Genomic DNA, 25,147 nt, shown 5'->3' on the forward strand with positions numbered 1-25,147 from the left:
TGGTCCAGAAACTGCTGCATCCCCTCTTTTCCCTCCGGGGTTTGGGACCTATATAACCTCTCATAAAAGGTCTTGAACACCTCATTTACCTTCCCTGCTCTCCGCACTGTGGTCCCCGTTTCATCCCTAACTCCCCCTATTTCCCTCGCCGCTGTCCTCTTTCGAAGCTGGTGGGCCAACAGGCGACTCGCCTTTTCCCCATATTCATATCTCATCCCCTGTGCCATCCTCCACTGTGCCTCTGCCCACCCTGTGGTCAGCAGGTCGAACACGGTCTGGAGTCGTCGCCTCTCCCTGTATAGTCCTTCGTCCGGGGCCTCCGCATATTTTTTATCCACACTCAAAATCTCCCCCAGTAATCTTTCCCTCTCTTTGGCCTCTGTTTTCCCTTGTGAGCCCTGATGGAGATCAACTCTCCCCTGACCACCGCCTTCAGCGCTTCCCATACTACCCCCACTCGGACCTCCCCATCATCGTTGGCCTCCAGGTACCTTTCGATACATCCCCGCACTCTTCCGCAGACTCCCTCATCCTTCAATAATCCCACATCCAGTCGCCAGAGTGGACGCTGCTCCCTCTCTCCTAATTCCAGATCCACCCAATGTGGGGCATGGTCTGAAACAGCTATGGTCGAATACTCCGTTCCTTCCACCCTCAAAATCAGTGACCTTCCCAAAACGAAGAAATCTATCCGGGAGTATACCTTATGGACATGGGAGAAAAAGGAGAACTCTTTGGCCAGCGGCCTAGCAAATCTCCACGGATCCACTCCCCCCATTTGGTCCATAAACCCCCTAAGCACCTTGGCCGCTGCCGGCCTTCTTCCAGTCCTGGATCTAGATCTATCTAACCCTGGGTCTAACACGGTGTTGAAGTCCCCCCCCCATTACCAGGTTTCCTACCTCCAGGTCCGGGATGCGTCCCAGCATCCGCTTCATAAATCGCGCATCATCCCAGTTCGGGGCCAACATTGACCAGCATGACCTCCATTCCCTGCAGTCTGCCACTCACCATCACATATCTGCCCCTGCTGTCCGCTACAATGTTCCTAGCCTCGAACAACACCCGTTTCCCCACCAATATGGCCACCCCTCTATTCTTTGCGTCCAGCCCTGAGTGGAACACCTGTCAAACCCATCCTTTCCTTAACCTAACCTGGTCCGCCACCTTCAGATGCGTCTCTTGAAGCATGGCCACGTCTGCCTTCAGTCCCTTTAAGTGCGCGAACACTCGGGCCCTCTTAATCGGCCCATTTAGGCCTCTCACGTTCCACGTGTTCAGTCGGACTGGGGGGCTGCCCGCCCCCCTCCCCTGTCGACTAGCCATCACCCTCTCTGGGCCAGTCCCATGTCCCGGTTCCGCGCACCCACCCGGCCCCCAGGCGGCGCATTCCCGCCTCGACTACCTTTTCTCTTACCAGCTCCCTTTCGATCTCCGCAGCAGCAACCCAGTTATCCCCCCCTCTAGATCGCCATCTGGCATGGTTACTCCCCCCATATTGCTTCCGAAAGTCAGCTGACTTCACCTGACCCCGACTTCTCCCGCTCTCTCCTTGACCTCCCCCCCCCCCCCCCCCCCCCCCCCTTGTGAGGAACTCCCATCCTCCTTGCGCCTATCATCCCGCCATCATCTCTCTGGCGTGGGAAAAGAAAAAGAAACCCCGCGCTTTCTAGAACCATCCCGCCCCCCATGGCGCAGCTCCCCCTACCGCCCCGTTCCCATTCCCCATCCCCCGCCTGTGTCTCTTCTTTCCGCCCCCCCCTCCCTCCACCGGCGCCCACATTTCTCAGTGTCCCCCCCTCCCCAATTTACACCTCTATACATCAGCATTGTCGTTTCTCCTCCAACATTGGTCCCTCAGATCTGGTCCAGTTTCTCCTTTTGAATGAAGGTCCATGCTTTTTCCGGCGTTTCAAAATAGTAATGTCTATCCTGGTACGTGACCCACAATCGCGCCGGCTGCAACATCCTGAACTTTACTTTCTTCTTCTGCAGCACCTCCTTGGTTCGATTGAAACTCGCCCTCCTCTGTCATTGAAGCGGTGAAATCGCACGATCATCGCCCTAGGTGGTTCTCCAGCCTTGGTCTCCTCGCAGGGACCCGGTGGGCCCCTTCCACTTCCAAGGTGCCTGAGGGGGCCTCAGCTCCCATTAGCGAGCGTAGCATCGTGCTCGCGTAAGCCCCGCCGTCTGCTCCTTCCACTCCCTCGGGGAGACCCAGGATCCGGATGTTCTTTCTCCTTGATCTATTTTCCAGGACTTCAATCCTTTCGATGCACTTCTTATGGAGCGCCTCGTGCACCTGCATTTTGACTGCTAGGCCCAGGATCTCGTCCTCGTTGTCCGTTACCTTCTGCTCCACCACACGGAGCTCTATCTCCTGGGCCTTTTGTGTCTCTTTAAGCCCCTCGATTGCCTGTAGCATCGGGGCCAGCTCCTCCTTTTTTAGCAGCTCCACCGTCTTAAAAATTCATCCTGGTCCGGTCCCCATGTCGCCTGGGCTTCCTCCAATGCCATCTTGCTTCTTTCTTTCTTCTGCCGCTGCCCTCGAGGATTCTCCGCGATCTGGCCGCCGCCGCCGATATTTTTCTTTCCCACCGCGGGGGGGGGGAGGAGAACTCCCTGTTGCCTCACCCCACACCGGGTTTCGTCGAAGAAAAAAAATTCCCGTTGGGGCTCTTAAAAGAGCCCGAAGGTCCGTCTAAGCTGGAGCCGCCGAAACGTGCGGCTTAGCTGGTAATCGCCGCAACCGGAAGTCCCCATTGGGCTTTTTCCTTGATTGCAACCCCCATGAATGCACTCTTGGCACTGCCAGGACCGATGGAGCTGGCGGCCAATCGGATTATGGCTGCAGAATGTGCTGAATTGGATCTGCGCCAATTTTGTAGTGGGGAGGAGGAGCGGGGTTCCGTCCACCCCCTGCTCTCCGTTATCTCTGCAGATACTTTTTTTTTTAAATTTAGAGTGCCCAATCATTTCTTTTCCAATTAAGGGGCAATTTAGTGTGGCCAATCCACCTACCCTGCACATTTTTGGGTGAAACCCATGTAGACAGGGGGAGAATGTGCAAACTCCACACAGACAGTGACCTGGGTCCGGGATCGAACCCGGGTCCTCAGCTTCGTAAGCAGCAGGGCTAACCACTGTGCCACTGTGCTGCCCTGCAGATACCACTTTTAAGATTCTAGGATGCACGCCATCTGGCCCTGGGGACTTGTCAGCCTTCATGTCTAATAGTTTTTCCAGCACCTGTCCCTGGTGATAGTGATTGTTTTAAGTTCCTCCTTCCCTTTCACCGCTTGATTTTCACTTGACTTTGGAAAGTCCTCTTTGGTGAAGACTGATGCAAAATACCTGTTCAATGCCTCTGCCTATTTCTTGTTTTCTATTACCAATTCCCCAGGCGCAGTCTCTAAAGAACCAACTGTAGCTTTAGTTACTTTTTCCTATTTAAATACTGATTAAAACTCTTACTATCTGTTTTTTTTTGATGATTTTATTACAAACATGTATCAAAACAAGTTACAGCGAACAAACACCCCGAGAAACATACTTGCCTACAATCAACTATACAGTCTGTACAGACTTTTCCTCTTTTTGACCCCCGCCCTCTCCCCCACTATGAACAGCCCCTCAAAAACGGTCACAAACATCCCCCACCTTTTCTCAAACCCCCCCCTGAGGAGCCCCTTAACTCATACTTTATCTTCTCTAATCGCAGGAAGTCGTACAGGTCACCCAACCGCCACTCCAGCAAAATTCTCCGCCGTGTAATCAGAGAGGCGAAGGCCAAGACATCGGCCTTCCTCCTCTCCATGAGCTCCGGCTTCTCTGAGACCCCAAATATCGCCACCAAAGGGTCCGGGTCCTCCTCCACCTCCACTATCCTGGCTAAGACTGCAAACACTCCCGCCCAGAATCTTCCCAATTTTTCGCAATCAAAAAACATGTGCGCGTGATTTTCTGGCCCCCGCCCACACCTCTCACACTCATCTGCTACCCCCTGAAAGAACCCACTCATTCTCGCTCGAGTCATATGCACCCTGTGCACCACTTTAAACCGTATCAGGTTCATCCTTGCACATGAGAAGGTCCTGTTTACTTACTATCTGTTTTATATTACCAGCTAGTTGTTTCTCATTCTCTACGTTCTCTGTATTTTTAAATCAATCTGCTGATTATGTTTTTCAATTTATTTTTACAATAAATGGAACAAAGTAACAAAAAAAATCAGTGCAAAACAGGTACAGAACAGAACAAGAGTTACAGTAAGCATAGGAGAAAGCAAGAGTGGATAAATTCCGAACAGTAAACTTAAGGAACCGGTGCCTCTAGTTTATATATTGAATCAATTCAGCAGCAGATTAACAAATTGAGTGGAAGGAAGGAGGAATAGTTCAGGACGCATGTCTTTTATGTATTGCAATATCAAGATTAATAAAATGAGACCACAGAACAAGAATAGGACTGGATTTTTGTGCCACAACCGGGTATGCGCCATGACAGCCCTCCCCCAACTCATTTTACGCCAGAGGCACCAAAGCATCCTCAAAATGTTCCTTTTATGAATAAAGGACCTGTTTGTACCAATGCAGGATAATGCAATCCCATTATAATAATAAACATGCAAACAAATCATGACCACAGAAGTTCTAAGGGGACAATCCTCAAATAAGACTAAGGACCCAAAGGATTAAAACACAGCCATACTGTCATTGCCACTAGTATACAATCTCCTCAACAACTAGGAGAGAAGGGTGGCAACTACTGCCTCACGGCGCTGAGGACCTGGGTTAGATCCCAGCCCTGGGTTCGATCCCGGCCCTGGGTCACTGTCCGTGTGGAGTTTGCACATTCTCCCCATGTCTGCGTGGGTCTCACCCCCACAACCCAAAAAGATGTGTAGGGTAGGTGGATTGGTCACGTTAAATTGCCCCTTAATTGGAAAAAAAATTGGGTACTCAATTTATATTTTTTTAAAACAAGTAGAGAGAAAGAAAGCCAACAGGGGAATGGCAATCAAATGTTCCTCCCACATTCTAAACCCACCTATGAAGATTTGTATCCACCACCCACCCTCCAGCAATGGCGGCACTCTACTCTGCCATGATTAAGACACGGATAATAAGCACACGGCACATCTACCATGAACAAGCTAATACACTCCAGGAGAAGACGACGACATTCCATATAGTGCTCAACTATTAGCATATCCCCAGAAACGGGATAAGAGACAATAAATTCAGACAAACCACACATAATTGGGAAAGATTCTGGGTTAAAGCTTGTGTTTTTCCAAGTTTCAGACCATCAGTCCAAATCCTTGTCCTTCATGGCCTTGATGAAGGCCAAAGCAGCAGTTAGATTATCAAAAGACTTAGCAGAGTCAGATATCACTTTCAGAGTTGCAGGTAAAGCATAACATAATTCACTCCAGCCATCCTGAGTTGCCTTCAAACTTCATCAAGGCCTTCAATGCTTAAGGGAAAATCTTGGTCCCAGGCCTATAATAATTTGCTTCCAAAGATTAACAATGTCCTAAAACAGCAAAGTCTGGTGGGACCTGCTCCACGAGGGAGCAAAGATTTCCTTTTTCCAGGACTTTTCAGTGGCGACGCAGATTAAGCATTTTGGGTTTGGGCAGGGTTTTGTGGATTGGGTCTGGTTGCTGTACCAGGCACCGGTGGTGAGTGTGCGGACGAACCGGGTGAGCTTGGACTATTTTAGGTTGTACCGGGGGACGAGGCAGGGATGTCCACTCTCCCCACTGCTCTTTGCCCTGGCTATAGAGCCGTTGGCGATGCGCTGAGAGCGTTGACGGTCTGGCAGGGGATAGTGTGGGTGGGGGGGCAGTGGATGGAACGCAGTGTCCCGTTTTATGCGGACGATTTGTTATTGTATATTTCGGACCCATGGGGGTGGGGGGGGGAGATTATAGGGATCTTGGAGGAATTCGGCCAGTTTCCGGGGTATAAATTGAACATGGGAAAGAGTGAGGTCTTTCCAAGGGGGCAGGAGAAGAGACGGGGAGATTCCGTTCAAGGTGATGGGGAGGAGTTTTCTATATTTGGGCATTCAGGTGGCGCAGGGGTGGGTGCAATTGTGTAAGTTACATCTGGCTCGATTGGAAGAGCAGGCGAATGGGGTCTTAAGGAGGTGGGACGCTCCCATTGTCACAGACGGTAAAGATGACGGTACTCCGTGGGTGAAGAAGATGCTGCTGGTGGTTGCTGGCTGGCTCTCCCGAACTTTATAAGTTACTACTGGGCGCCGAATATAGCGATGGTCAGGAAATGAGTAGTGGGGGTGGCGTCGGTGTGGGAGCGGATGGAGGCAGCCTCGTGGAAGGACATGAGTTTGGGGGCACTGTTAACTCTGCCATTCTCGCTGACCAAGTCCTCCACAAGCCCGGTAGTGGTGGCGGCCCTGAGGGTGTGGGGGTCGTGGTGACAGCACATGGGGCTGGAGCGGGCTTCGATTTGAGCACCAATATGTGGCAACCACTGGTTTGCTTTGGGGGGGCATGATGGGGGGCTTCGGGGGTGGCAGCGGGCGGGGATCGAGCGGTTTGGGGACCAGTTTGCAGACGGGGGATTTCCATGCTTGGAGGTGTTGTTTGAGCTGCCCGGTGGGAATGGGTTCCGTTATTTACAGGTAAAGGACTTTGTGCGGAGGCAGGTATCGACCTTTCCACACCTGCCGTCCCAGGGGTTGCAGCATAAGTTAGTGTCGAAAACGGGTGTGCGAGGGGGGAAGGTATCGGAAATATATAAGTAGCTAATTGACTTTTTTTTAAAGGTGGGGTTAGGTTGGTGGGGAATTGTTGTTGGGGTGTTGTTTATGTCAGCCATGTTTGCTGGGTTTTGTTTTTCGTGGTGTGTGGTTGCTTTTTCTGTTAAAACATAAAATATAAATGCCTCAATAAAATATTTTTCAAAAAAAAAAGGATTGCAGCAGTTCAAGAAGGCAGCTAACCACCTTGAGAGAAACTAGGGATGGGCAATAACGACTCCCCTAGCCAGTGAAGCCCACATCCCATAAATTAATTTTTATTAAATCCATCTTGCAGCCTCCGCTTTCGTCCATGCAAGCTGCAAGAACTTCAAGCACGGTGGACAATTGTAGGGATTGAGACTCCGTTCACTTTCTCGATCCTGTTACCTCCCTCATTTGCAGTCACATTCTCCTGTCTCTGTGACTACCTTCTGGAACAAAGTGCCAAGTAACTATACCCCCACCCTAATGCATCGCTTCATCCATCACTCAATTTCCAGCCCATTGAGTCTGAGCTGAAGCTCCTCGAGTCACAGACACTTCTTTCAAATATGCTTGCCATGGACCACACTTGCGTCCTTCAATTCCCACATATGGCAGCCTCTGTACATCCCTTGCCCAGCCATCTTTGTTTGTCTTACTTCATTTTAGTTAATTCACCCTTTCCCCCTGATCAGGTTTACTACTGCTACTAATAAAACTTTACAATTACTAATAAATTACCAAAGTTTTGAAAGAAAAACAAGAAAAATACTCACCAACCAATCACACACCTTTTTCTCTGTGATTTTTCTCAACGTGCAGCTGGTCAACAGATTGACCCCCAGCTGGGTATGCTTCTCCTGAGCTGCTTTATGCCTTGCTGGGTCCCCTCGCTCCCACTCCTCATTGCACTATATTAAACATCGCTGGGTGCGCTCTCTTCCACTCCTTGTGCCGTTTTAAGCCTTGCCTCTCCCACGCTCCCCCTTGCACTGTTTTAAGCTTTGCTGTATCTGTGCGCTCCCACTCCTCCTCGAGCTGTTTTATGCATTGCTGGCTCCTCTCTCTCTTGCTACTCCTCGAGAGTGGTGAACAGTTGTTTACAGACTGAGGGACAGTATACAGTGGCATTCACCAGAGGGCCAGTGTATTTCTTTATATATATATATATATATATATATATATATTAAGGTGACTTGAGGGGCAGAGCACAATTTTAAAAATTGGACATGAGACAAAACTTGGAAATATTGTGAACCATGAGAAGGACCGGGATAGACTTCAAGATGATATGAACAGATTGGTGAAATGACATGAACATGACAGATGAAATTTATCAAAAAAGTACAAAATGCTCCATTCTGGTAGAGAAATTGAGGACAGGTAATGTAAATGATACAGTTCACCCGGGTTCGATCCCGGCCCAGGGTCATTGTTTGTGGAGTTTGCACATTCTCCCCATATCTGTGGGTCTCACCCCCACAACCTAAAGATGTGCAGGTTAGGTGCATTGGCCACGCTAAATTGCCCCTTGGGAAAAAATAATTGGGTAATCTAAATTTAAATAAATAAATGATACAGTTCGAAAAGGGGTGCAGGAGCATCAGGACATGGGGTTTTTCTGTACAAATGGTTGAAGATAATGAGGCAAATTGAGAATGTGGCATACACGTTCCTGGGCTTTATAAATAGAGGGTACAGTTCACTGGAATGCAACCAGGATGCAACATCAGCTGAATTCATCTTCGGAGTAACTTTCCTCTCAGGTGGTACATACCGACTCATTGGGCTGTGAATTAATCTCTCAAACCTGTGTGTGTGGAATGGACATTTGCAGAACCCGATGACAGTTGTGTTGACTTTTTTTTGCTCTTTGTATTTCTCTGCTGGTGAATATATTTTAATGTTCAATATTTATACTTGACTTTATAAAAGACTGGTTTGCCCTTAACTGCACCATTGTGTCCAATTCTGGGCATCAAACTTTAAGAAGGATTTGAAGATACTGAAGGAGAGGGTTCAGAAAAGATTTACACTAGTTGTTCTGACTGAACACAAAGGACTTCATTAACAAGAATAGATTGGAGAAGTTGGGGTGGCTATCTTTCCAGAAGGGATGGTTGAGAGGAGGTTTGATAGAAATGTTCAAAACCATGAGGGGCCTGGACAGGATAGATCGGTAGGATCTCAGTCACAAGACATTGCTGCAAGAGTTCCTCAGGGTAGTTGTGTAGGCCGAACAATCTTCAGCTGCTTCATCCCTTATCTTTTCTTTGTCATTAGGTCAGAAGTGGAGCTATTTGCTGATGATTGCACAATGTTCACCATTTACTGTTGCTCAGGTACTGAAGCGGTCCATGCCCATATGCAGCAAAACCTGGGCATCATTTTGGCAAGTAACATTCTTGCCAGGCAATGAGCATCTTTAACAGGAGAGAATCTAACCATCTCCCCTTGACATTCAGTGGTGGCATCGTCGCTGAAGCCCCACGATCAACATTCTGGAGTTACCATTGACCAGAAAGTGAACTGGACTGGCCACATAAATACTGTGGCTGCAAGAAGATCAGAGTTTGCGGATTCTGTGGAGAGTAACTGTCTTCTTGACTACCCAAAGCCTGCCCACCATCTACAAGTCACAAGATGGACACTTCACTTGCTTGGATGCATGCAGCACCAACAGCGTTCAAGAGGTTCAACACCATGCAGGGCAAGCAGCCTGACTGTTGGCACTCCATCCACTCACCACCTGTAGCATCTGCTACTGATACACAGTGGCCTCAGAGTATTCCATTTACAAGATACACTGCAGCAAGTCACCAAGGCTCCTTTGATGGCACCTTAATGTGCCCTTTACCACCTAGAAGATGCTTATATAGATTTTTCATAGAATTTACAGTGCAGAAGGAGGCCATTTGGCCCATCGAGTCTGCACCGGCTCTTGGAAAGAGCACCCTACCCAAGGTCAACACCTCCACCCTATCCCCATAACCCAGTAACCCCACCCAACACTAAGGGCAATTTTGGACACTTAAGGGCAATTTATCATGGCCAATCCACCTAACCTGCACATCTTTGGACTGTGGGAGGAAACCGGAGCACCCGGAGGAAACCCACGCACACACTGGGAGGATGTGCAGACTCCGCACAGACAGTGACATCATCATCATCCCATCCAAGCCACACACCATCCTGACTTGGAACTATATTGCCATTTCTTCACTGTTGCTGGGTCAAAATCCAGGAACAACTTTACTAAATGCACTGTGGGTGTACCCACACCACATGGACTGCAGCGGTTCAAGATGGTGGCTCACCACTACCACCTCAACAGCAATTAGAGATTGGCAATAAATGCTGGCCTAGCCAGCAACACCCATATTCCATGAATGAATATTTAACAAACTGTTCCCACTGTTGGAAGGATCTGGAAGCAGAGGACACTGGTGATGAGCAAAAGTGGAGGCAGTGGGAGGGGAAACTTTAGATCGTGATTGATTAGGATGTGGAATGCACTGCCCGAGAGTGTGGTGGAGGTAGATTTAATTCTAAACAAAATTGGATAATTAAATGAAGAGAAAATATTTGCAGGGTTTTGGGGAAATAGAGTGGGACATCTGAGTTGCTCTCAGAGCTAGCAATGACATGAAAGACCGAATCTTTCTGTATATTCTATTCTATGAATTTGTATTTTGTTTTTTTCTACAGACTGCACTGGAGAATTTTCCTGAACTGACGACATGTACCTCGGGAGCAAAGAGCAACAATTCCAATATGTCAAAAATTAAATTGAGTGGTAAAAGTTACAACAAGAAGACGCTCCAAGCATTAAAACATAATGCTAAGGGCCAAAAGGTAAGATCTTCTGACTTAAACTAAAAATAGAAGTCTAATGTACTTTTTCCTCCAAATTGATGTCTATTCTACCACGTGAGATCTAATAATTGTTTCAACAAATCTTCCAAAATCTCTAGTTATGCAGTCAAAATTATTCAGCTGTAGGTAATAGTATTTACTAATCGGTTAATCATTGATTCCTTTTCGAACATCTTCTTCTTAACTCCTAAAAAATAAGCTTGTATATTAAATTGCTCTGTTCAAAATAATCCCATTGACGTTGAAGAAATGTCTCTGAAATACCAAGAAAAATGCTTCTATGCATCGTAGAATCTTGGAAATTTACGACACAGAAAGAGATCATTGTGTCTGTACTAGCCTAATCCCTCAGTCCAGCTCTCCGTCTTCTAGTTTTTGTCATGCCGAGTGAAATCATGTCCTATTCATAACTTGAAATCTGATGAAGCTACAATTTGTGTAACAGACTGTATCAGCAGCAAGTAATAGAGCTAAGGAATTCTACAATCAATGGATCAGATCTAAACTCTGTAGACCTGCCACATCCAATCGGGAATGGTGGTGGGCAATTAAAGAACTCACGGGAGGACAAGGCTCCACAACTAACCCCCTCTCAATGACGGAGGAGCCAAGCACATAAGGGATAGAGATGAGGCTGAAGCATTCACCACAATCTTCAGCCAGAAGTGCCGAGTGGGTGATCCATTTCTGGCTACTCTGGAGGTCTGTAGCATCGCAGATGTCAGTCTTCAGCCAATTCAATTCAATACGCGTGATAGGAGGAAAAGGCTAAAGGCACTGGATACTGCAAAGACTTTGGGCCCTGACAATATTTTGGCAATAGTACTAAAGATTTATGCTCCAGAAATTGCAGTGCCCATAGCCAAGCTGTTCCAGCTGCAACACTGGCATCTACCAGCAATGTGGAAAATTACCCAGGTATGTCCTGTACACAAGAAACAGGACAAATCCAACCTGGCCATGGGAGGAGAGGAGAGTTAGGGTATTAAAGGATTTGTTTCTGGTGGGGCCGTTTTGCGAGGCTGGAGAAGTTGGGGTAGAAATATAGGCTGAGGCAGGAGGAGGTATTTAGATATCTGCAGGTCCGAGATTTTGCCAAGAAGGAGGTTCAGAGCTTCCTGATGGCGCTGGCCTCCACATTGCCGGAGGAGGTATTGACAGCAGGGGAAATGGAGAGAGTGGCGGTGTCAGCGATCTATGGGAAGATTCTGGAGGAGGACAAGGTATCATTGGAGGGGATTAAAGCAAAGTGGGAGGAATAGTTGGGGGAGGGTATGGAGGAAGGGCTGTGGTGTGAGGTGCTCCGGAGGGTGAATGCTTCAACTTCGTGCATGAGGTTGGGGCTGACACAGTTGAAGGTGGTATTTAGGCCGTACCTCGCTAGAGCGAGAATGAGCCGACTCTTTGAGGGGGTGGAGGATGTGTGAGCGCTGTGGAAGGAGCCCTGTAAATCATGTTCACATGTTTTTGTCCTGTCCGAAACTGGCGGGAGCTCTTTAAGGTCATCTCGGGGGTGGCGCATGTGAGGTTCGAACCATGGCCCCGAGAAGCCATATTCGGGGTGTCAGACCAGCCTCAGCTTGTTTTGTATTTGGGATGTAGGGAGGAGGTTTGGGTTTGTATGAAGAAGGGGCTGTTGTTGGGGGATTGCTATTGTATTTGTTATTGTTATCTTTTGTTGGGTGTATATTTGATGAAAATGTGGAAAATGAGAATAAAATTATATTTTTTTTTTAATTCAACCCGGTCAATTGCTGCCCAATCGGTCTACTCTTGGTCATCAGTAAAGTGATGGAAGAGGTCATCAACAGTGCTATCAAGCCGCACTTGCTTAGCATTAACCTGCTCACTGATGCTCAGTTTGGGTTCCTCCAGGGTCACTCAGTTCCTGTCCACATAACAGCCATGGTCCAAACATGGACAAAGGAGCTGAATTCCAGATGTTAGGTGCGAGTGATACCCTTGATGTCAAGGCAGCATTTGACCAAGTATGGCATTAAGGAGCCCTAGGAAAACTGGAGAGAATGGGAATCCGAGGGTTTTATCACTCGCACAAAGGAAAATAGTTGTGGTGGTTAGAAGTCAATCGTCACAGTTCCAGGACATCACTGTCGGGGTTCCTCAGGGTAGTGTCCTGTGACCAACCACCTTCAGCTGCCGCATCAATAACCTTCTTTCCATCATAAGGTCAGAAATGGGGATGTTTGCTGATGACTGCACAATGTTCAACACACTGAAGCAGTCCATGCCCAAATGCAGCAAGACCTGGACAATAAAAAGGCTTGGTCTGACAAGTGCCAAATAACATTCACGCCACACAAGTGGCAGGTAATGACCATCTCCAAAATGGTCTAACCATCGCCCTTGACATTCAATGGCATTGCCATCGCTAAATCACCCACTATCAACATCCAGGTATTATCATTGACCAGTACCTGAACTGGACTAGCCGTATAAATACTGTGGGTGCAATAACAGGCCAGAGGCTAGGAATTCTGTGGCGAGTAACTCACCTCCTCACTCTCCAAAACCTGTCCACCATCTACAAGGCACAAGTCGCGAGTGTGATGGAATACTCACCACTTGACTGGTTGAATGTAGTTCCAACAACACTCGAGGCTCAATACCATCCAGGACAAAACAGTCTGCTTGATTGATAAACCTTCCACAAACATTCACTTTCTTCACCACTGACAAACTCTGTGTACCACTTACAAGGTGCCCTGCAGAAACAACCAAGGCTTCTCGGGCAGCTCCTTCCAAACCCACGACCACTACCATCTAAAAGGACATGGGCAACAGACACATGGGAGCACCAGTTCCCCTCCATGTCACTCTCCAGCCTGACTTGGAAATATATCGCTGTTCCTTCACTGTTGCTGAATCAAAATCACCTCTCTCTCTCTGAACAGCACTGTGGTTGTAACTACACCATATGGACTGCAGAAATTCAAGAAAGCAACTCACCACCACCATCTCGAGGGAAACAATGGATGGAAACAGGGAAACATAAATTCTGGCCTAGCCAGTGACGGCCACACCCGTAATTGATTTTTTTTTAAAAAGGATTGCGCTCAGTAAATAATATCCTGGAACTACCTTATTTGAAAATGGGCGCTAATGAGACTGTTAAGATGGCTGCCACGGGTCAGGTGACGTTTGAAGTTTCTGCACAAAGGATAAACTTGTGTCTAAAAATGCCTCTGGGAAAGTTCTCAAATACAAATGGATATCTCGGGTGCAAACAGCTTGGTATCCCAACAAACTATGACCACCAATTGTGACGCAGGCATGAGGATGGAATATCAAATAATGCCTTCAAATGTGCTAATCATAACTGGTATGTTGATGGATTCCCCACTGTGTATCAGTCACCCTGGCTCCAAATCATTATTTGGACAATGGAATTTGCCATCATGTGACCAAAACTAGATTCTGGTGTCAAATCCTTTATTATTCCAAGACCAGAGAAAAACTCAATCAGACTACAGCAACCACCAGCTGCTGAAAACTTGGGAGAAAAGGCAGTGAACCCAATCCCATTTTTAAAACCTCGATTGCCCAGCCTGATTCCTACTCCAGGTCCAGCTGTAAACCTGATCTCCTGAAAAAGCAATAATAATAATATATAATAAGTGACGCCCATCGCGATTTGCTGAACATCCATCTCTTTAAAGGAATCTGACTTTCTGATGTATGACTGCAGTTACTGAAGTCACCCTTTTGAAGTGAAAATGCCACCTTTGTCAGGTCTCCGACAACTACTTCCTGCAACATACCAAGCATATGAACTCTGAACTATTCTTTTGTTTACAACTTGGAAAAGTACATTGTTCTATGTGTGTGAATAAATAATCTCTTTATTTCAACCTATGAAAGTTTAATGCTGTTATTTCAATTGACCGCGCACTCTGGGAGGTACGAAATGCACACACCTTCCTTTCCAAAACTTCACTGATAATGGACAGTAAAGGAAAGGTTGCAAAAGTTTCAGTTCTCTCCCGATTCTGTCCTTAAAAGTGCATATTAAAGTACTTTTATAATGCAATGAAGGTTTCTGCTGCTACCACCCTGTCGAGCAGTAAGTTCTAGAACCCAGCCACTCCAGGTGAAAAAAATGTTTGTTTATCTCCCCTCTAATCTTTCTACCAATTACTGGTACTTTAAATGTCCCCAGATCTTGACTTCTCTGCTAAAATAAATCAATTCTTCCTACCTGCTACATCTGGGCCCACATCATTTTATACTCTCAACTAATTCTCCCCTCCGCCTGCTCTGTTCCAAAGAAAAGTGCCGCAGCCTATCCAACCTTTCCTCATAGTTAAAATTCAACAAAAGAGTACGGTTCCAGATGGCGAATGTGGCTGCAGATCAGGGGGGGTAGATACGTGATTGTGACAGGGGAGCTGGAAGGGAGGTTAGTGGCGCTGGTAAGTGTATACGGTCCCAATTGGGACGATGTGGGATTCACGAAGAAGGTGTTTAGGGGCCATCCCCGATGGACACACGCAAACTGATAGTGGGGGGGGGGTCTGGAACTTGGTGCAGGAGCCAAGGTTGGACAGGTCACGGCCGCGTTCGCTGGTCCCATCAGGGGGGGAGGGCGAAGGTGTTGGCTGTGCTGATGGTGGAAATGGGAGGGGTGGACCCTTGCAGGTTTCTGCACCCGAGGGAGTGGGAGTACTCGTTTTTCTCACCAGTCCATAAGGTATACTCATGGATCGACTTTTTCGTGGTGGGGAAGGCTTTGCTGGCTGGGGTTAAGGGGTTGGAATACTCGGCAATTGCAGTATCAGATAATGCTCTGCATTAGATGGATATGGTACTGGAGAAGGGGGTAGCACAGAGGCCGGGGTGGAAATTAGATGGGGGACTGAGGGATCTGTGACAAAATTAAAAAGATAATTGAGGAATATGTAGGTTTCAACTGTATGGGTGAGATGTCAGGAGGCAGTTGGCTGGGTTCTCTAAGGTGGTGGTGAGGGGTGAGGTGATCTCGTTTAAGGCCAGGGTAGACAAAGAGGAGAGATTGGAGCGGCAGAGGGGAATAGATGAGATGTTTGAGGTAGTTAGGAGTTATGTAGAAGATGGGGCCCCAGCGAAGTTGGAAAAGAGGAAGGAACTACAGGCGAGCTTTGACCGACTATCTACCAGGAAGGCAGTGCGCCAACTAAGGCGAGCAAGGGGTGCAGTTTACGAGCATGGAGATAAGGCAGCATGGCGTATGTTAGCAGGTCAGCTTCGGAGGGAGGCAGCGGTAAGGGAAATTGTTCAGTTGCGGCACAGGGCAGGGAAATTGGTGGTGGCTCCGGATCTGAGGAATTCAATGAGAGGTTGTACAGGTCAGAGCCACCTGGGGGAGACCAGGAAATGCAGGAATTTCTAGATGGGTTGGAGTACCCGAGGTTAGGGGAGGGGGACAAGGCTACATTAGAAGGAGCGATAGTGGAGCAGGAGATAAAAGATGCGATTGGGAGGATGCAGTCGGGGAAGGTGACCGGGCCGGATGGGTTTCCGGTGGAATATTATAAAAAATTCAAGGATAAGTTGGCACCCCTGATGGTGGGGGTGTTTGACGAGGCGATAGGGAAAGGCATGTTGCCACAAACTTTGGGGCAGGCATCGATTTCCCTGTTGCTTAAAAAACATAAGGACTCGACTGAGTATGGTCGTATAGATCCATATATATCACTTTTAAATGTGAACGCAAAAGTATTGGCGAAGGTACTGGCGGGTAGGCTGGAGGAGTACCTCCCGAATGTGATAGGTGAAGATCAGACTGAGTTTGTGAGAGGGAGGCAGCTCTTTTCAAACATTAGAAGGGTATTGAACATGGTTATGGCACCGGCAGAGGGGAAGGAAACAGAGGTAGTTGTGGCATTGGACGCCGAGAAGGCGTTTGATCGGGTAGAATGGGGGTACCTGATGGCAGTGCTGGAGCGGTTTGGGATTGGACCAAGATTTGAGGACTGGGTAAATCTACTGTCTAAGGAGCCACGGGTGAGTGTCCGCACAAATAACATCAGCTCAAGATACTTTTCTCTCCACCATAGGACTAGGCAAGGATGTCCTACCCCCCCCCCCCCCCCCCCCCAGCGGTTTGGACTCGCGATTGAGCCGTTGGCCATCGCATTAAAGAAGTTTGGGGATATGGAAAGGAATAGTGCGGGGGGGACAAAGCATAGGGTGTCCTTATATGCCGCTGACTTGCTGTTATACCTGTCGGAACCGAGTGTGTCAATAGGGGGAATATTGGAGCTGCTTCGGGTGTTTGGGTCTTTCTCGGGGTACAAACTAAATCTAGACGAGTGAGTATTTTGTGGTGTCTCGGCAGGGGTGGGGGTCTGCCATTCCATAGGGTAGGGACTCACTTTAGATACCTGGGGGTGCAGGTTGCCCGAGAGTGGGGGGGGCTCCGCAGGTAGAACATTTCTAGTTTGGTGGGGAGAGTGAAAGCTGATTTGGCAAGGTGGGATGGTCTCCCTCTGACACTGGCCGGTAGGGTACAGGCGGTTAAAATAAACGTGTTGCTGCAATTTCTGTTAATTTTCCAATGCCTGCCGATTTTCCTGCCAAATGCATTTTTCAGAGAGATTGAAGAAATGATTACCTCGTTCATATGGGGAGGGAAGGTGGCCAGAATTAGAAAGGTGCTGCTACAGACGGGAAGGCAGGCAATGAGTTTGGTCTTCCGAACCTGGTGTATTATTACTTTTTAAAAAATAAATTTAGAGTACCCAATTTTTTTTTCCAATTAAGGTGCAATTTAGCATGGCCAATCCACCTAACCTGCACATCTTTGGGTTGTGGGGGTGAAACCCAGGCAGACATGGGAAGAATGTGGAAACTCCACACGGACAGTGACCCAGGGCCAGGATTCAAACCCGGGTCCTCAGCGCTGCAGTCCCAGTGCTATCCACTGCGCCACATGAGGCCCTCCTGATGTATTATTACTGGGCGGCGAATGTGGAGAAGGTGCGGAGCTGGGTCAGAGGGATTGATTCCCAGTGGGTCAGAATGGAGGCGAGTTTTTGCAGGGTGTCGGGCTTGAAGGCACTAGCAACAGCGCCGCTCCCGATGGCCCCGGGGAAATACTCGGGAGTCCGGTAATAATAGCTTCATTGAGAATTTGGAGGCAGTTTCGCCAACACTTCGGGTTGGGTTTAGGGTCAAGGGAAATGCCGATTCAGGGGAACCACAGATTTGAGCCAGGGAAGTGGGATGGATATTTTCGGAAATGGGAGGAGAAGGGGATTAAGACATTAAAAGATTTTGTTTTGTGGGGGGTGAGTTTGCAGGATTGAAAGAACTGGAAGCAAAGTATGGGCTGGAGCAAGGGTAATGTTTAGATGCATGCAGGTGCGAGATTTTGCCAGAAAGGAGATACAGAACTTCCCAGTGGAGCCGGCCGCCACATTGCTGGAGGAGGTGCTGGCGACAGGAAGACTGGAGAAGGGGGTAGTGTCGGCGGTTTACGGGGCTATTTTGGAAGAGGAGAAGGCACCATGAAAGGGATCAAAACAAGGTGGGAGGAAGAGTTGGGAGAGAATATGGAGGAGGGGTTCTGGTGTGAGGTGCTCTGGAGAGTGAACGCCTCCACCTCGTGAACGAGGTTGGGGCTGATACAGCTGAAGGTGGCATATAAAGCACACCCTCACGAGGGCGAGGATGAGCCCATTCTTTGAAGGAGTAGAAGAGGTGTGTGAACTTGGCGGGGGTGGGGGGGCCTGCAAATCACGTTCATATATTTTGGTCCTGTTCAAAGCTGGAGGATTACTTGGAAGGAGGTTTTTAGTGTAATCTCTCAAGTGGTGAATGTGATTCTGGACCCGGGCCCTCGGGAGGCCATATTCGGGATGTTGTAGCCTTCGCCTCGTTGATCGCCCGAAGGCGGATCCTGATGGGATGGAGAGCAACCTCTCCACCCTGCGCCCTGGCGTGGTGGGGGGGACCTGTTGTAATTCTTGACTCTTGAGAAGGTTAAGATTGAACTGAGGGGAAGGATGGAGGGGGTTCTACAATTCATGGGCATTATCCATTGTGCACTTTCAAGAACTGGATAACATCGAACATTATTTGGGGGTGGGGGTGGTTCATAGAACTTAAAACATAGAACATAGAGCAGAAGGAGGCCATTCGGCCAATCGAGTCTGCACCAACCCACTTAAGCCCTCGCTTCCACCCTAACCTCGTAACCCAATAACCCCTCCTAATCTTTTTTGGTTACTAAAGGCAGTTTATCATGGCCAATCCACATAACCTGCAAGTCTTTGGATTGTGGGAGGAAACCGGAGCACCCGGAGGAAACCCATGCAGACGCTGCACAGACAGTGACCCAGCAGGGAATCGAACCTGGGACCCTGGTGCTGTGAAGCCACAGTGCTAATCACTTGTGCTTCCGTGCTGCCCTGGTTGGGAGGGTTGCGGGGAGGGGGTCTGTGTGTGTTAATGATGACTATGGGTGATTCCTGATTCCTTTTTGTCATTTGTTTATGTGAACATGCGGGCTAATGTTTGGGGTTTGGTGGGAGGATGGGATCGTTGTTATTGATATGGGGATTGACATATTCGTTACTGATTATTCTTTATTGTTGGTGGGTGTAAATTTGGGGGGAAATGTGAAAAAGGAGAATAAATTTTTTTATTTTTTTAAATAGTTAAAATTCAACATTCCTGGCAACATACTTGTAAATCTTCACTCTATCTCTCTGCAATGCAATCATATCCTTCCTGTAATGTGGTGATCAGAACTCTTTTTAGCACTCTAGCTGTGGCCGAGCTAGTGTTTTATATAGTTCCTGGAGCAGTTCAAAAGGCAACTCACCACCACCTTCTCGAGGGCAGTTAGGAATGGGCTCCAACCATTGACGCCCACATCCCATGAATGAATAGAACATATGTACATTTTTTATTTTTGAGATAATTTGCAGTGCCTAAAGCTATGGGTTTTATTTTCTTTAATATGCATTGGGTTGAAATTATTTTAAAATATGCACGTGGTATAACTTTCGAAATTGTTCAGTCATGTAATGCTGAGATGCACTGAGAAGAAAATGTGCCAAAGAAGCCTGAGCTATATCAGATAATTTCAATGACTCCCCATATGAGTTGCTAAGTTAATTAGATAAAGTATAAAAGTGCATCTAATTTTTGCCATTCCAGTGCTGTTACTATCAATCAGATGGTTGCATTTTACTGCATTCTAATTGCATTCAAGTGGCTGAATGATCAGTTCACACTTTCCACTGAATTTTAAAATTATTTTGTTCTGGATTTCAAACTTAGGAATTCACTGTCGATCAAGAGAAATTGCAGTGCTGTACTTTATATCACACACTTCATCACTATAAATATCACACCTACCTGATATGCAAGAAAGAGGTGAGTATTTAACATTCTGTAATATTAGTTGAATTCATAAAGTTTTGTTAAATGGCAACAAAGTAAAGAAGATCTGAGGATAAGTCTGTAAAGCCTGGATTTAAAAATTTAAAGTTTGACATTTCTTGCAAAAATGGATTTCTTAATCAAAGATGTGTTTTTTCCTCCCAAGACTTTGGTGCATCATCCCACAGTACAGTTCTTCCATAATATATTTTCAAGTTTGCATTGTAAATTTAAATGAAGTTCAGAAGTCCGACTGATATTTCATTCTGTGGTGGTTGCAAATATAAAAGTTAATTACTTGTTCAAAGAACAAAGAAAAGTACAGCACAGGAACAGGCCCTTTGGCCCTCCAAGCCCGTACTCAAAAACTTGCCTCGTACATCTACTCTAAACCGTGCCCCTTAAACCTATGCCCCCTAGTAATTGACCCCTCTACCTTGGGGAAAAGCCTCTGACTATCCATCCTGTCTATGTCCCTCATAATTTTGTAGACCTCTATCAGGTCGCCCCTCAACCTCCGTCGTTCCAGTGAGAACAAACCGAGTTTATTCAACCGCTCCTCCTAGCTAATGCCCTCCATACCAGGCAACATTCTGGTAAATCTCTTCTGCACCCTCTCTGAAGCCTCCACATCCTTCTGGTAGTGTGGCGACCAGAATTGAATACTATACTCCCAAGTGTGGCCTAACTAAGGTTCTATACAGCTGCAACATGACTTGCTAATTCTACTTAATGCCCCGGCCAATGAAGGCAAGCATGCTGTATGCCTTCTTGACTACCTTCTCCACCTGTGTTGCCCCTTCCAGTGACCTGTGGACCTGTACACCTAGATCTCTCTGACTTTCAATACTCTTGAGGGTTCTACCATTCACTGTATATTCCCTACCTGCATTAGACCTTCCAAAATGCATTACCTCACATTTGTCTGGATTAAACTCCCATCTGCCATCTCTCCGCCCAAGTCTACAAACAATCTAAATCCTGCTGTATCCTCTTGACAGTCCTCATCGCTACCCGCAATTTCACCAACCTTTGTGTCGTCTGCAAACTTACTAATCAGACCAGTTACATTTTCCTCCAAATTATTTATATATACTAAAAACAGCAAAGGTCCCAGCACTGATCCCTGCGGAACACCACTAACCACAGCCCTCCAATTAGAAAAGCATCCTTTCATTGCTACTCTCTGCCTTTTATGACCTAGCCAGTTCTGTATCCACCTTGCCAGCTCACCCCTGATCCCGTGTGACTTCACCTTTTGTACTAGTCTACCATGAGGGACCTTGTCAAAGGCCTTACTGAAGTCCATATAGACAACATCCACTGCCCTACCTGCATCAATCATCTTTGTCACCTCTTCGAAAAACTCTATCAAGTTAGTGAGACACTACCTCCCCTTCACAAAACCATGCTGCCTCTCACTAATACGTCCATTTGCTTCCAAATGGGAGTAGATCCTGTCTCGAAGAATTCTCTCCAGTAATTTCCCTACCACTGACGTAAGGCTCACCGGCCTGTGGTTCCCTGGATTATCCTTGCTACCCTTCTTAAACAGAGGAACAACATTGGCTATTCTCCAGTCCTCCGGGACATCACCTGAAGACAGTGAGGATCCAAAGATTTCTGTCAAGGCCTCAGCAATTTCCTCTCTAGCCTCCTTCAGTATCCTGGGGTAGATCCCATCACGCCCTGGGGACTTATCTACCTTAATATTTTTCAAGATGCCCTCGTCTTTTTGGATCTCAATGTGACCCAGGTTATCTACGCGCCCTTCTCCAGACTCAACATTCACCAATTCCTTCTCTTTGGTGAATACTGATGCAAAGTATTCATTTAGTACATCGCCCATTTCCTCTGGCTCCACACACAGATTCCCTTGCCTATCCTTCAGTGGGCCAACCCTTTCCTTGGCTAAAAAGCCTTGGGATTTTCCTTAACCCTATTTGCCAATGACTTTTTGTGACCCTTCTAGCCCGCCTGACTCCTTGCTTAAGTTCCTTCCTACTTTCCTTATATTCCACACAGGCTTCGTCTGTTCCCAGCCTTTTAGCCCTGACAAATGCCTCCTTTTTCTTTTTGACGAGGCCTACAATATCTCTCGTTATCCAAGGTTCCCGAAAATTGCCGTATCTTTCTTTCCTTCCTCACAGGAACATGCCGGTCCTGAATTCCTTTTAACTGACACTTGAAAGCCTCCCACATGCCAGATGTTGATTTACCCTCAAACATCTGCCCCCAATCTAGGTTCTTCAGTTCCCGCCTAATATTGTTATAATTAGCCTTCCCCCAATTTAGCACATTCACCCTAGGACCACTCTTATCCTTGTCCACCAGCACTTTAAAACTTACTGAATTGTGGTCACTGTTCCCGAAATGCTCCCCTACTGAAACTTCTACCACCTGGCTGGGCTCATTCCCCAATACCAGGTCCAGTACCGCCCCTTCCCTAGTTGGACTGTCTACATATTGTTTTAAGAAGCCCTCCTGGATGCTCCTTACAAACTCTGCCCCGTCTAAGCCCCTGGCACTAAGTGAGTCCCAGTCAATATTAGGGAAGGTGAAGTCTCCCATCTAAACAACCCTGTTGTTTTTACTCTTTTCCAAAATCTGTCTACCTATCTGCTCCTCTATCTCCCGCTGGCTGTTGGGAGGTCTGTAGTAAACCCCCAACATTGTGACTTCACCCTTCTTATTCCTGATCTCTACCCATATAGCCTCACTGCCCTCTGAGGTGTCCTCCCATAGTACAGCTGTGATATTCTCCCTAACCAGTAGCGCAACTCCGCCACCCCTTTTACATCCCCCTCTATCCCGCCTGTTTTGCAAAAGACTAGGTTATTTTCTAACAATTGATAGTTCGGAGTGTATACATACTTTATCAAATATTGTGATTATGGTTACTGTGAATGAAGCAAGCTGATCTCCAAAAAGTTCTCAGAAATTTTATCTATATGAAAAAATATACATCAATGCAAAGCCAAATCTTCTGTATGCACTTGCTAAACTTTCTAATGCTTTTCCACTATTCTTTTGGATAGGCTGCTTCCATTCTAAAACAGAATAAAGACCTTGGCCAAGTTGAAACAATTCAGCAATGTATGGAAAATGAGAAATGGGTGGAGGACCTCTTTGAAAAATTTGGTGACCTTCTGACACAAGCACAGCAAAAGTGTTCATAATGTACATATGAGATTTTTCAACAGTCTTACCTATGGCACTAACAAAATATCATGGAGACATTGAAATGAGCTTTGGCACCCCAGTGATGCCAGACTAGGCCTTTAATAGTGGCACTCATGGGCTTTGATGAACCTTGTATTTTGGTCCAAAGCTTCGCAGACATGGTGGCCAAGAAAATACATTTTGACATTGGGGGTTTATTGATTATTATGTCTGTAACCACATTTTTATGATGGCCAACGTTTTTGATTTATTTGTATTCTGTGAACTTGAGATATTGAGTAACGTCTATTTCCAAAAAGAGAAAAAAACATTTTTTTAAAATAAACTTTTGTGACCGATCAAAATGGCAAGGCATGCACTAAGTATATTATGATTTTCTTTATTAATGTAGTTTTAACACTTTAGGAAACTGTTTTGTTCAAGAAATTCTTTGAATTTGATTACCTGCCTCTTATTGACCTACAAGACAGAGGCTATCATATCTTTCTAATGTCTGCCTATCAAATTTCCATACACATTATTATAAAGAAAGTCGGTGTGTCATGACATTCTTCACAGCAAGTATGCCATCAGAAAATATATAATTTTAATTGCTTTACAGACTCCTTTTACATTTTAAAATAGCAAGTTCAGGAAACTAGGCGTGGAGTTGGTGCAATTCTATGACTATTTGTGTCAGTTCTGGTGATGAAAATGTGATGAACACATCTGTTTTCCCTGTTTTGAAGAAAAAATATTTTTACTTTATACCCATATTTCTTTAAAATAAATTGTACATTTTATTTCATCAGTAATTGTATTTTTCAGAGAAAATATTGTGGTTTGAATTATGTTCATTTATCTTTGTAATACACTTTGCATTGTTTCCAGTAAATTCTTTTCATTTACATGTTGATCGCATTGTATACTTTATATACTGAGGTAAACTGCTATTTCTGTTTTCCTATTAATACAAGTTTGCTTCAGTGTGTACCAGATCTGCATATTGGACTAGTTTTTCCTTTTAAGTGTAGCTGTGTTACACATTGCAATTATTTTCTGATACATGAAAATAAATTTCTTACTGAACCTAAAGCCAAAAAAAGTTTATATTATACCATGAGAACTGTTTAACAATTCAGCAATATGTACAGCAGATTTGTAAATGTAGTTAAATTCAAATTGGTTTTGACTGTTAATGGATAATCTTTTCTACAATATTGTTACCCTGGTGGTTTATTTTTTGCTCTGATTGTTGCTTTCCATTTTATGAATCATGTTTTACTCTATCAAATTAACCCTTAAACTGTGCACCATTTTTAAATGCCTCTTCCCACATTGTTTATTGCTTTAATTGTGTCTTTCAAATCATTACTGCTGTATGTTCCAGATTATTTGGAGGCAATAATGCTAAATATTTCCCTGTATGTTTTAAATAATTTTTGAGGTCGTCAGGTGGGAATAGCACACTTTTCTACTTTTAGTGACCCAGTTTCAACATCAAATACTCCTGACCCTGTTAGGGACAGCAGCATTTAAAGTTGTCTTCAACTCTCTTCACAAAGACTGTAATGGTGTAACATTTATTGTATCAGTTGCCTTTTGCACCATTCTGAATGAGATAGTCAATATTGTGGAGTGGTATTTGACCTGGACTCAAACATTTGACAGCATAACAATCCAATGCACTTCATAGGAACATTTTCAGACAAAATGTGACATTACGTGAGATATTAGGACACATAACCAAAAGATGTTGCTTTGAAGGAGTGCCTTAAAGAAAGCGAGCAGATAATTTTGGGGCAGAAGTGCAAGAATTTAGAGCCAAGACAGCTGAAGGCACAAGAGGTCAGAATGGAAAAAGGTGGAATTCCAGAGATTTGTTGGATAGAGGAAGTTGGAGATGGGGAGGAATGAGGCCATGATTCATAAAATAGAGGCATTGTTTTCAGGTCAGCGAGCAAAT

At 46.1% G+C, this 25,147-nt stretch overlaps 1 protein-coding gene across 2 annotated transcripts in view; it reads left to right on the plus strand.

Annotated features, from left to right (window-relative positions):
• Positions 1-24,505, plus strand: part of qser1 (glutamine and serine rich 1) — a 269,834-nt gene extending 245,329 nt beyond the window's left edge. For both annotated transcript variants that reach the window (XM_072466268.1, XM_072466269.1), the window contains 3 exons: positions 10,465-10,611; positions 19,918-20,013; positions 23,058-24,505. In XM_072466268.1, the coding sequence (XP_072322369.1) occupies positions 10,465-10,611; positions 19,918-20,013; positions 23,058-23,198 (384 nt within the window). In that variant the 3' untranslated portion in view covers positions 23,199-24,505. The remainder of the gene's footprint in view (positions 1-10,464; positions 10,612-19,917; positions 20,014-23,057) is intronic.
• The last annotated feature ends 642 nt before the right edge of the window (positions 24,506-25,147 follow it).

This window comes from Scyliorhinus torazame, chromosome 10 (genome assembly GCF_047496885.1).
Source record: "Scyliorhinus torazame isolate Kashiwa2021f chromosome 10, sScyTor2.1, whole genome shotgun sequence".
Taxonomy (NCBI): domain Eukaryota; kingdom Metazoa; phylum Chordata; class Chondrichthyes; order Carcharhiniformes; family Scyliorhinidae; genus Scyliorhinus; species Scyliorhinus torazame.